Here is a 12,215-nt window from a genome sequence, read left to right on the forward strand (position 1 = left end):
GGAAGAATTTTAGTAAATAGCCATTTAGATATGTTCTTTTGGGTTAAGTATTATCTGGTTAAGTATGCCCAGAAATTTCATATTTCCAGGCTACATCTAAAGATTTTTCATAGTGGAGGCGCCCCAGATCCCCACCATCAAAAGGGGCCCCTCTCATGCTCACCCCCAACTCTCGCACCGTCAGGGCTCAGGAATTGCTTTTAGCAAGGCATGACTCCGCTTTCATTTGATTCAGGGTTGGCATCTCTGGTGGTCCCGCTATGCGCGCTGGTGTTCAGATTGGGGGATTGCAGATCCCTTTTCTGCGGATTTAGTCCGAGTATTGGAGTTTTTGCAAGCTCGTTTGGAAGAAGGCTTGGCGGCTTCGACCATTCGTGGCTACTCCACCGCTATTTCCACTTTTCACCCCCCTGTTGATGGTGCTCTTCTGGGGCAGCACCCTCTCGCATGGCAGCTTTTAGCTGGTGCCGATCGGGTTCGAACCTGCTGTCAGGCGAACCAGCCCACCTTGGGATTTGTCAATTGTGCTCGTCCTACGTTCTCACGTCTATCGGCTATTTCCATTCAGTTGTTAACCTGGAAGGCTGTATTTCTGGTGGCGGTAACATCTGGGCGTAGGGTTGGTGACTTACATGCTATGTCATCCGACCCGGCGCTGACTGTGTTCCACACTGATCGTGTCAGTATTCGCCTCCCGGATACTTACCGCCCGAAGGTTGATCACTCTTTCCATGTGACAGCTCCTATCGAACTTCCTACTCTTACCCAGCCTTCCACATCGGGGACCTCTCCTATGAGCACTCACCCGTTGGATGTCCGTAACACTCTCAAGGTCTATCTCAAACGAACACAAGGGATCCGTACGGGTACCCATCTGTTCTGCTGTTACGGTGGCGGGAAGGCTGGGGTGCCGGCGAGCAAGCAGACTTTGTCTCGCTGGCTCGTCTCGGTCATCTGTGCTGCGTATCAGGCTAAGGGCAAGCCTCCCCCTGAGGGGTTGAAGGCTCACTCAGTCAGGGCAGTAGCCACGTCAAAAGCTTTTGCATCGGCACTCCCCATTGAAGAGATCTGCTCTGCCGCTATTTGGAGCCGGCCTAGCACGTTTATTCGGCACTATCAGCTCGATACACATTCTCGTAATCTGGCGAGCTTTGGCCGTTCTGTTCTCTCCAGTGGACAGTGTCCTGCCACCCTGACCAAGTGAGTCTTGGTTCATTGGTTTTGTTGACGCTGCTGTTCAAAATTGTGTTTTGTTGACATGTCCGCTGCTGGGTGTATAACCTCTTTTCGATCCTCTACAGAGACTATGGTCGGTCGTGAGCGTTTTTTCCCCCCTACGGTGCTCTCTAATTGACCACAAGGTGGGTGGGGTTTATTTACATTCGCACCATGTGCGAATTCTTATGCTAACCTGCGAGGTTGTCTATGAGTACCTTTCCTCCTGTCGATTACCCTCCCATAATGCCTCTCGCGGAAGCACAAACCGGGACATGTGACAGGTGAGTGATTATGGCGTCTGTTACATTATTCAGATTAACGATCGCTATTTGTGTGTGCTTTGACAGAATTCCCTCCTCCCTGGCCTCCGGTCTTTGGGAGTCTGTGTTTATGCATAATATGTACCCCAAGGACGATCTCTATGAAAAAGAATTAACCAAACCTGAAGAGGTTTTCAATTCTTTGAAGAGAGTCGTCCTTGGGGTAGGGCCTCCCGCCTCCCCGCAATTCTGTTCACTGATTTATTCAGCAGAAGGAATGATGATACGGGCCTAGGTGCTTACCCAGTTGGTGCGCATGCTCAACGGGAGGTAACTCTACGAGGTGGGGGCAGATAATAAATAAAAGATTTTTATTTATTGTACAATATTTTTATTCAAAAACATTGATACAACTGTCTCAGGACATTTTCAGCCCGGAAAATGCATAATATGTACCCCTAGGACGACTCTCTTCAAAGAATTGAAAACCTCTTCAGGTTTGGTTAAGTTTTTGTTAATGATAATGAAATAATAATGTTGGTAAGACTAAGAAAACATTTTCAGCCAATGTTGAAGTGTTGAGATGAGTTGTTAATGAAATTTGAGCCACATTCCAGTCCCCTTGTCTTTCAGAATCTGTTGAAGGCTGCCGCAGAGCATTCTGAGAAGAAAGATTCATTGGAGGAGGAGCTGGAAACTGTCAGAGGTTCGTAAGTGAAGGTTTACGACTGGGAATGAGATCTTGGTTGGTGTCAGTAGACCTGAGAAGGGATACGTCAAAATGTCAGAGAGGTATAAGTTTGAGGTTTTACTCTTTTTCGCCTATCCTCCAGGTCGTACTCTTCATGAATCAACATATAAACCACCATCATCTTAAATGTTAGCAAGCAATAATCAATTGTTTTATATGTTTCATAAATATATCATGTTGACATTGGCTTATCTAATGATAATTAATATGCATTTAAGGGAGGTAGGGTAGATTAGTGGTTAAAGCAAGTTTGATTCCATGCATGGGCACAATGTGTGAACCTAATTCCCAGTGTCCCCTACTGTGATATTGCTGGACTATTGCTAAAAGCAGCATGAAACCCCACTCACTCACTCAGTAATATGTACTTCATGTGCACCAGTTGATGGGCAATATGCGTGGTCACCAACAATGTACTTTTCTTTATCACCTGCCCCAGTTACTCATTGAGAAAACACGGAGATAAAGTAATACACATGTGCTTTCTTTTGTATCTAGGTAATACAGCCACTGAGAGAAGTGCCAAGGTGAAGCTCAACCTGGAGGTCCATGCCCTCCGAGACAAAGCCAGAGAAGACCAAGAAAGGTAACAAATATCACATATTTTTACTTATCCTGACTCATGATCTTTTGCTATCTCCCTTTCCCTTGCTAATGGTAGTGGAACACTTGAATCCCTTGAAGTTCCTGAAGCGGACGTAAAAATACACTCACCCAAGAGTTGCCTCCCTTTTGCCCTTTCCCCGCGCAAACAGTCAGGTGACCTGCCTTACTTTTCACTCTCTACCTTTTCACCCAAGCGGATGGTTGGTCGAGTACTGGAGTCCCGTATATGGCATTTTATCCTTTTTTATTTAGGTCCTATTCTTCAAAATTACGCAGTATATGGATTTGGCTATAACTACTATTTCGTACTTTTGTAGAAATTATTTACATTTGAGTTGTGTTTTCATCGTCATGTAACCTTGTTTACATTTCATGAAATCTTGCAGTGTTTGCAGGCACAGGTTATCCGTGGCTGATCCTCAACCCCAGTGCCCTTCGTGCATAAAACCATGTTTTTCCAGCTTGCGCTGTACTTATTGTGTTGATTTATCAAATCTACAATTTAATCAATATTTGTCCTATATCTATAGACGTGCCATGGATCAGGTGAGAAAATCATCTCAAGTCACGGTTGATAAAACTGGAGATCAGCCATCAAACCGTATGTTGCTTGCTACTTCTGATGTTCATAATACTGGTGCTATGTTTAGTGCGTTACAGTTTGCTGGTAAGGGGACCAAGAAGAGATCGTCTACAACGCAGTCGACTCCGTCTCAGGCTAAGAAAAAGACGTCATCCTCTTCTACAACGCAGAAGAAAGCATCTGTTACCAGATCGGAGGGCAAATCTACGCGTGCTAGTAAGTCAACGCAGCAGAAATCCTTCAACGAAGAGATATTACCTCCACAAGAAATAGACGTCTTTGATGACCCCCCATTACTTCTACCCGAAGTATCTAGGAAATCAGCGAATCAATCGACCTCTACAACTACTAGATCGTCCCCAACAACGGAACAGCAGGACAGCTGTTTGACGAACTACCACCTACTTCTCAACGGAGTGAAGTTGAGGCACAGAACTCAAAAGCGTTGCGAACGCTTACGTCCCTACACCACAGCAGCTTCAACCTATGCAGAACTTTGACCCGGGCGAATTTATGAAACAATTCACCAACCAGATGATGGCCATGAAGGAACGTAGGTTCCAGGAAGAAGCGAAGGCTAGGAAAGCCTCTCATCTTCCGACACCGTCGCGAAACCTACGGACCTGTCGCGAACCTACTCCTCATAGAACTACGTCTCAAGACTACATTGGCGTAACGTACACCTTTGCGAAGGTCTCCACAGTCAGACGACTCTGTCATCTTGGAAAATGATAGAAGAGATGAGATCCCTACTCACACTTCTACATCCGCGAACCCTCAACGTTCTAGAACATTGAAGGATCCATCTCCTACACCTAGCCGCTTCTAGATCGAGATCTCATATCTCTCTCACAGACGTTCGCGAAGTCACTCATCACGAGACAGAGGTTCGTGAAGAGAAGGCTCACATCGTAGAGGTGATGAATCTACAGATAGAGGTTCGCGAAGATAGGACTCTCAAGACAGACGTTCGCGAAGGAAGGAATCTTCAGTTCGTGAAAGGATGATGGAGGTTCGAAAAGGGATACAGGTTCGCAGAAGGATGATTTCGCGGAGGCACAGCTCTACCGATCAGGAGATAACTGATGAATAACCAGACTTCGTCTTCCCGGACTCAGAGGTTACAGATTGGATAGCCAATGGTTTGAACTTGGAGTCTCCTTCTAAGGATATAGATGAAGTCTACACTTATAAGATGCGTAATGACGACTTTGACTCCGTGACTATTCCTCCGATTGAACAGGCAGATAACAGCAACGCAGCCATCTACAGGGTTCGCGAACCCTAGGGTTAACAAACCCTTACATCAACAGGCAGGATGTTGACGTCGACTCTATTACCTTACGGCTGAATAAAACGAAGCAATGATGAAAACGGATGGTTTTGTCAGAGTTAAAAACTCAACATAAAGATCTATAACATGTGCGATCTCTGCCTGCACAACTCTACAACCAGCACAAACCTTATACCTGTATAGGTTCAGTTTCGGACGACAACCTACTTGATGAAAGGAATCACTTCATCTATACGGATGCTGAGGTCTTATACCGTATAGCAGATGGCCTGCGGATTTCGTCGTTCACTCACTCACTCCAACCCAATAGAGACGTACTGCATATACGCTGATGACTTCGACTCCAATATGATATCACCTATGTAGCCGATATCTCAAGTACTGGAGAAGCTCAAGGCGACCTTTGTAAAGGGCTTAAGGTTAACAACGCCTTCAAGTATCCTTGAACGGACGTACAGATGATATATTTTTCCTTATCCTGACTCATGCTTATTGCTTGTCTTCTTCCTCTTGCGAACCTAGTGGAACACTTGTATCTCCTTATTGAAGCTCCCTTCGATAAAACATACGTAAAATCACTACTCACCAGAGTTATCCCTGTTTCCGTTTTGGCGGGAAAAGTGGCGCCACTGTTCTCCCATGCTTCACTCTCCTTCTTCGCCCTGTGAGCAGGTTGTGAGAGCGCCTGTGTCTCCTATACGGCACTATATCCTTTTATTATTTAGTTAGTCCCCCCTATTATACTTTATAGAGGTTTAGCTAGTGTCTTTCAACAATATGGTTTGATATTTAATTGTATTTAGCACTGTTTATTCACGGTTTAGTCCGTGTTTGTTCAGTGTTTACGTTTTCATGAAAACCTGTTTCAATTGTAGATTTCGTTTCTCTGCTGCTGACCCTCATCAACTGTGCCCTAGCTGCACGATACCGTGTTCTTCCAGCTTGCGCTGCATTAATTGCCAGCATTTAAATAAATCTGCATTTAATAAATACCTTCTTTGTGTCCTTAGGCGTGGTGCAGATAGGTCGAGACGGGTTGGTCAGGTCATGACAGATAAACCAGCTGAGTCCCTCACCAGTCAACTGATGTCTGACGACTCTCTTCCGTCTGGTGTTACGCTGGAGTTTCCCTCGGCGGAGGGGCGTGGGACGGTGTCCGCCATCTCCAAGAAGAGACCTGCTACTCCAGACGTCCCTTCGTCGCAGCCTAAGACTAGGAAGTCGTCATCTACCCAGCGCCGGCTCCGCACCCCCAGGGCGTCGACTACCTCCACGGGGAAGTCAGCGCAGACGACACGGACCTTCTCAGCCGAGATTGTCCCGTTGACGGAACTGGGACTCTACGATGACCAGCCGATCGTCATCCCAGAGATTCATCACAAGAAGAGACCAGTCTCAGCTATGGTGACTTCAGCGCAGATTTCCACGCAACCCGAGGTATCTACGCTGATGACAGAGGAGCGATCCATGGGCCACATCGCTACCACCGCAGAAAGGGCAGTGCTACTACCACCGCAGACATTCAACCCGGGGGACTTCATGCAGCAGTTTTCCCAACAGATTATGGAAATGATGGAGCAGCGCTATAGCCTGGAGAAGAGATCACACGCCAGCCCACAGAGATGACCCGAGCCTTCGTGAAGGTTCCAACGCAGTCGACGCTTCTGAGGGGCCATCCATCAACATGACGCAACAGATCTACTCTTCAGGACCAGCCTGCACGAAGATCGATTCAACCATCCCCTGCGGCGGACTCAGACGATCAGCATCCGCGAAGGCACTCACAAAGGACGACTCGGTCATCCCCTGCTACGGATTCGGACGATCAGCATTCGCGAAGGCACTCTTGAAGGAAGCCATCCCCGGATACGGAATCGGACGACCAGCATTCGCGAAGACGCTCGCGAAGGACCAGTCGCCTATCCCCAGATGCGGACTCAGATGATCAGTATTCGCGAAGGCACTCGCGAAGGGCTACAGATACAGTACCCAAGACATCTTCCGCATCACGCAGATCGTCGAGGGATTCACCGAGGCATTCACGAACCCACAGTCACTCATCTCCGCGCAGGTCTCCGCGCAGGTCACCCTACAGACGCAGATCGTCGGGCCACTCTCCACGCCGATCTCCGCGCAGGTCTCCACGAAGGTCGCCCCGCAAGTCTCTGCACAGGTCTCCGCGCAGGTCTCCACACAGATCCCCGCAGTCACGAAGGTCTCCACCTAGATCATCATCGGAGGAGGATCAACGTCACTCACTCAGCACTCCTGTCACTGAGGACGACTGCGGGATCATCTTCTCGGACTCTGAAATACGCTACTGGATGGCCAACGGTCTAGACTTGGCGTCACCCTCTAAGGACGATAATACGGCTCATACCTATCTCATGCAAGATGATGATGTTGACACGATCACTCTCCCTGCGATGGATCCCATCGCAGCGGTCCCAGACAACTTGGACGCAGCCTTCAAAAAAAGCCACGAAAGCCCAGGCGCCGCATCTGCCACAGTTCAACGCCAAAAAGTTCTCTTCCCACAACATGGATCAGATCTCAAGGGCACAGGACATCGATGAGAACTTTAAAGTCATCAGTGATGCCAAGGCCAAGTCTTACAAAATCGAAGACAAGAAGTTCGCACAAGTCGAGACTATGACCAGGCGGATGTTCTCCGGCCTCAACAGATCAAGGGCAGTCAACGAAACGCTCATCACTAAATTCCGAGACTCTACTGCGGAAGAAGACAGGATGATATACTCGGCCCTCCTTATGCAGAAGAAGGACCAACAGTTTATGACAGACCATCTCTCATCCATCTCCGCAGCGCTGACACTAGCACGTCGACAAGGTCTCCTCGCCTCCTGCAGTTGGAATGAGCGCTTCACCAAGTCACTCTACACAGCCCCGTGGTCAACTCCTTCCATCTTCGCTGGAGAGATCGACGAGGTTGCCAAGGAAGTTACCAAAGACTCTAGAGAGGTCCTCATGATCAGATCCATAGATACTCTGGCCAGCGTCATAAGGCAGACATCCCAGCGCTACTTGGGCAGGTCCAAGTTTCCCGGGATACAGAAAGCACGGGACAAGAAAGTGGGTACCTACAGAGGCGGAAAAGATTCCTTTCGTCGCCCAGCCGCAATTACAGAGCAAGGTCCGAGAGGCAGGGCACCCAGAGGCGCCAGGGATCATCGACGATGAAAGAAGGGTTCGGAATGACTGGAGTCTTCCACCCCCAGCCGTTCCTGTACAACCTTAACAAGTGGGTGGACGTCTTCAGCTCTACTGGGAAAACTGGGGAATACTTCAAGATCCGTTTGTATCCAGCATCCTAAGAGACGGATATCGCATACAACTACAGGCCGCTCCGCCGCTTACAGTCGACCCTCACAAGTTCGACTTCAAGACCCATCAGAAAGAGAAGTTACTTTCTACTAGTAAAGCGAGCCATAGAGGTCGTGGATCAAGCCAACATCACACCAGGTTTCTACTCCCCAGTTTTCCTAGTGCCAAAGAAAAACTCCAAAGAAAAGTTCCAACTCATCTACAATATGAGCACGTTCAACAGAGACTATCTAAGCAGACCTCCCAAGTTCCGCATGATACATCTACCTCAACTAATCCACCTCGTCCGTCCGATGGACTACATGGCCAGCATAGATCTACAGGATGCCTACCTGCATATTCCTGTACATCCAGACTCGAGGAAGTACCTCAGGTTTACACTGGACGGGCTACACTACCAATGGAAGTTCCTGCCATTTGGAATATCATCGGCCCCCTGGTTGTTTACAAGGGTGACGAAACCCATAGTCATATATCTACATCATCGAGGTCTACGCAGTGCCTTCTACCTCGACGACGGGATTCAAGTACATCAAGATCCCAAGCATCTCAGACTACAGTTGAACTTCACCATCAAGCTGCTTACACAGCTGGGGTGGTTAGTGAATCTACTCAAGTCGGACCTAGAACCTACACAGGACCTGCAGTTCCTAGACATCAGATTTCTCATGACGCAGAACCGCATCGTCGTACCAGAGGACCGATGGCTCAAGATTCAACAGACAATCTCACAAGCCCTACTCTCTCCGTGGCCACTACGACAATGGCAGAGTCTGTTGGGTCTCCTCACGTCCGCACAAGACATGACAGCCAGAGGGAGATTACAGCTACGCCCGCTACAGGTCCTCATCAATGCTCATCTCGACGACCCAGACCCCTTCGGTCTCCCGGACTACCTCAGACCTCATCTACTATGGTGGACCCAGAGATCGAATGTCTGCGAAGGCATCTATTTAGCAGAGCCGGAGTGCAAGACTCATCTGTATGCAGACGCATCACTCCAAGGTTGGGGAGCACACCTCGACAACGATGTGGCGGACGGGAAATGGACCAAGGAAGAGAAAAGTCTGCACATCAACATGCTGGAAATGAAAGCAGTCGTCAACGCCATACTCCACTGGAGCAACATTCTGCAGAATGCGCATCTCATGGTACACACGGACAACTCCACAGTGGCGTTCTACATAAACAAGCAAGGATCAACACGATCATTGAACCTGCTGGACCTCTGCTTTCAACTGTTCGACCTAATCGACGCCTCTGAACATCCCCATAAGAGCATGCCAAATTCCAACTGTCAACCATCTCCAACTCAACCATCTCCAACGGAATGGATGCTACATCCCGAGATCTTCAAACAGATCATCAAGGAGATGGGAGCCCCTCTAATAGACCTCTTCGCCACACGCTTCAACAATCAGCTGACAACATTCGTCTCTCCAGTACCAGATCCACGAGCGTGGGCAACGGACGCTCTCAGCATATCCTGGGAAGGACTAAACGCGTACGCGTTTCCACCGCCAGGGCTAGTACCGAGGGTGTTGCAGAAAATCGGCCAGACCAAGAACCTCCAACTGATTTTGGTCGCGCCCTACTGGCCAGTGAGAGTGTGGTTCCCCATTCTCATACAAGAACTAGGACCACCACAACTGCAACTACCAGAGTGGCCGAATCTACTAGTACATCCTCACACAAAGCAGGCGCACGGCAACCCAGGGGCGTTCCAACTACACGTGTGGACTGTATCAAAGCGTGCTTGAACAAGAGAGGGTACTCCGCCAGAGCAGCGAAAAGCAGTGACACTAGCTCTACGCAAGTCTACACGCACCTTGTACGACGACAAGTGGCAAAGCATACGAGACATACGCTGCAGGGAACGGGTTCTCAGCTAGAAAAGCAACACACCCTGAAGTGGCAGACTACCTTTGTCACCTACGACAAACAAAACGGCTAAAAGGGTCTACACTCTCAACATACCTAGCGGCATTGAGCTCAGTCATCACTATGAGGACAGGTGCCAAGCTAACGAAAGTACCAGAGTTACTGGCCTTGCTACGCTCTTATAAATTGGAGGACCAACAACAGAGATTCAAAGCTCCGGCGTGGGACCTCAACGTTGTTCTACGACATCTCACCAGTGAAGTCTACGAACCATTAGAGACGACATCCTTCGAATTCTTGACACATAAGACGCTGTTCCTGCTAGCCCTAGCAACAGCAGCCAGGATGTCGGAAATACATGCTCTAGACTATGAGAGAACACGCTTTGATGGAAATCAAAACACAGTGCATATGGGACTACGATGGGATTTCATCGCAAAGAATCAACTGCCAGGTCAACCGGACAGACAATTCCACGTCCCAGCATTATCCTCCGTCCTTGGACCACAAGATACGCATGACTTATCCTTGTGCCAAGTGAGAGCATTGCAAGTATATCTACAATGATCCAGAACTAGGAGACGCAAGTTCAAGCGACTTTTCGTCCCGATATCGACAGCGACACAGACGGAGGTCTCCCGCGCTACGATATCAATCTGGATCAGAACTGTCATACTACGGGCCTACAAAGCAGCAGGACTTGATCCTCCAAGAGCCTCCAACCCACATGAAGTTAGAGCTCTGGCATCAACACTCACTCTACATGGGAATTGCTCGCTCAAGAGGATAAGGAGGGCTGCTTCTGGAAATCAGACATGGTGTTTGCAAACCACTACTTGAGAGATATCGCCACCGAGGACGTCTCAGGCATTCACCATTTCGGCCCACTGGTTGTAGCACAACAGTTGACAATTCCTCAAAGACGTTGAGATGAAGTCTTGCTCTTTTATCACATGACTTACCAAGCCTACACTCAGCAGAGTTCTGCTTAAGTCTCAATGCACGTCTAACGACTAGCATAAGTGATATGACCCAGTACTTGTAAGAATACTCATACAGGAAAGGGTCGCTTCTCCCCTTGATGCTTGCATCAAGAGATGGAGTCGCAAAATCCACATAAAATGTTAACAGAAGAAAGGACCAAAAGTTAACAATTGTGGTCCCCCCATCAAAAGGCAGCTGGAAGGACAGGGTCGCAAACAGCAGCAGAGATTAGCAGTAAATTCAGTGCCAATACGAAGTTCCCATAAGGGGGTATATATTGACGTAAATCACTACATGAAATCCTAAAGTATTTTTTCCCGCCTCCAATCCGTCGGATTCTACAAGCAATAAGCATGAGTCAGGATAAGGAAAAATATATAATTTTCTGAATGAAATTGATATTTTATACTTATCCTGACTCATGAGGTAAGCCCTCCCAACCTCCCCACTAGACACTTTTGATTTCCCTGCAAATTCAAGTGTCGGGCTCATAATCAGGAGAGAGTGAAGCGTGGGAGAACAGTGGCGCCACTTTTCCCGCCAAAACGGAAACAGGGATAACTCTGGTGAGTAGTGATTTTACGTATGTTTTATTGAAGGGAGCTTCAATAAGGAGATACAAGTGTTCCACTAGGTTCGCAAGAGGAAGAAGACAAGCAATAAGCATGAGTCAGGATAAGTATAAAATATCAATTTTATTCAGAAAATTATATTATTAACACTTGTCACTCAGCGTGGGGATTAGGATTTTATATCCTATCAACTTGATTCAACTTCAGTATTTCTTCAAGATCCATACAGACATACGTCATGCTGGTTTATATTATCCACAATGGGAATACGTGATTTATATCACTGAACAAGATTTTACACTTGGAGCAACCCTTATTCAAGAGGTTTACATGAGCGGCGTAGAATTACAAGCGCTGTTATTCAACCAACTAATTGCATCAGATTTTATGGAGGCCAACTTGCTACAACATTGGTGACGTCATACCTGAAGCTGATTGGCCCAAGTCAGACAATGCCTCCCACTGACAGCAGGCTCCAGCATGTTTTCTGATTTGTAAACAAACCCGTGGTACGGGGGGAATACTTCATCGGCAGCCTTGGAAACAGTATACAACTACGGCCTGTTATCATCATGGGAATCTAATAAATGTCTAGCCATGACAGCAAAATAAACAATGTTTATTTTGGAAGTTGTCGCTGATAAAAGTCGGTACGAGTACCTGTCCCCTGCAATGCTACACTGGAGCCAGCCTTGCTATAAGTAGACAACATTTCGATGTATGC

The 12,215-nt window shown here is 47.7% G+C and overlaps 1 protein-coding gene across 1 annotated transcript in view; it reads left to right on the forward strand.

Annotated features, from left to right (window-relative positions):
• LOC124266148 overlaps positions 1–12,215 on the forward strand; it is a 35,321-nt gene that overhangs the window by 328 nt on the left and 22,778 nt on the right. Inside the window, exons 2-3 of the mRNA XM_046700957.1 lie at positions 2,112–2,184; positions 2,728–2,815. Coding sequence (XP_046556913.1) covers positions 2,112–2,184; positions 2,728–2,815 — 161 coding nt within the window. The remainder of the gene's footprint in view (positions 1–2,111; positions 2,185–2,727; positions 2,816–12,215) is intronic.

This window comes from Haliotis rubra, unplaced genomic scaffold, assembly GCF_003918875.1.
Source record: "Haliotis rubra isolate DU_JTF1 unplaced genomic scaffold, ASM391887v1 Scf1232, whole genome shotgun sequence".
Lineage (NCBI taxonomy): Eukaryota > Metazoa > Mollusca > Gastropoda > Lepetellida > Haliotidae > Haliotis > Haliotis rubra.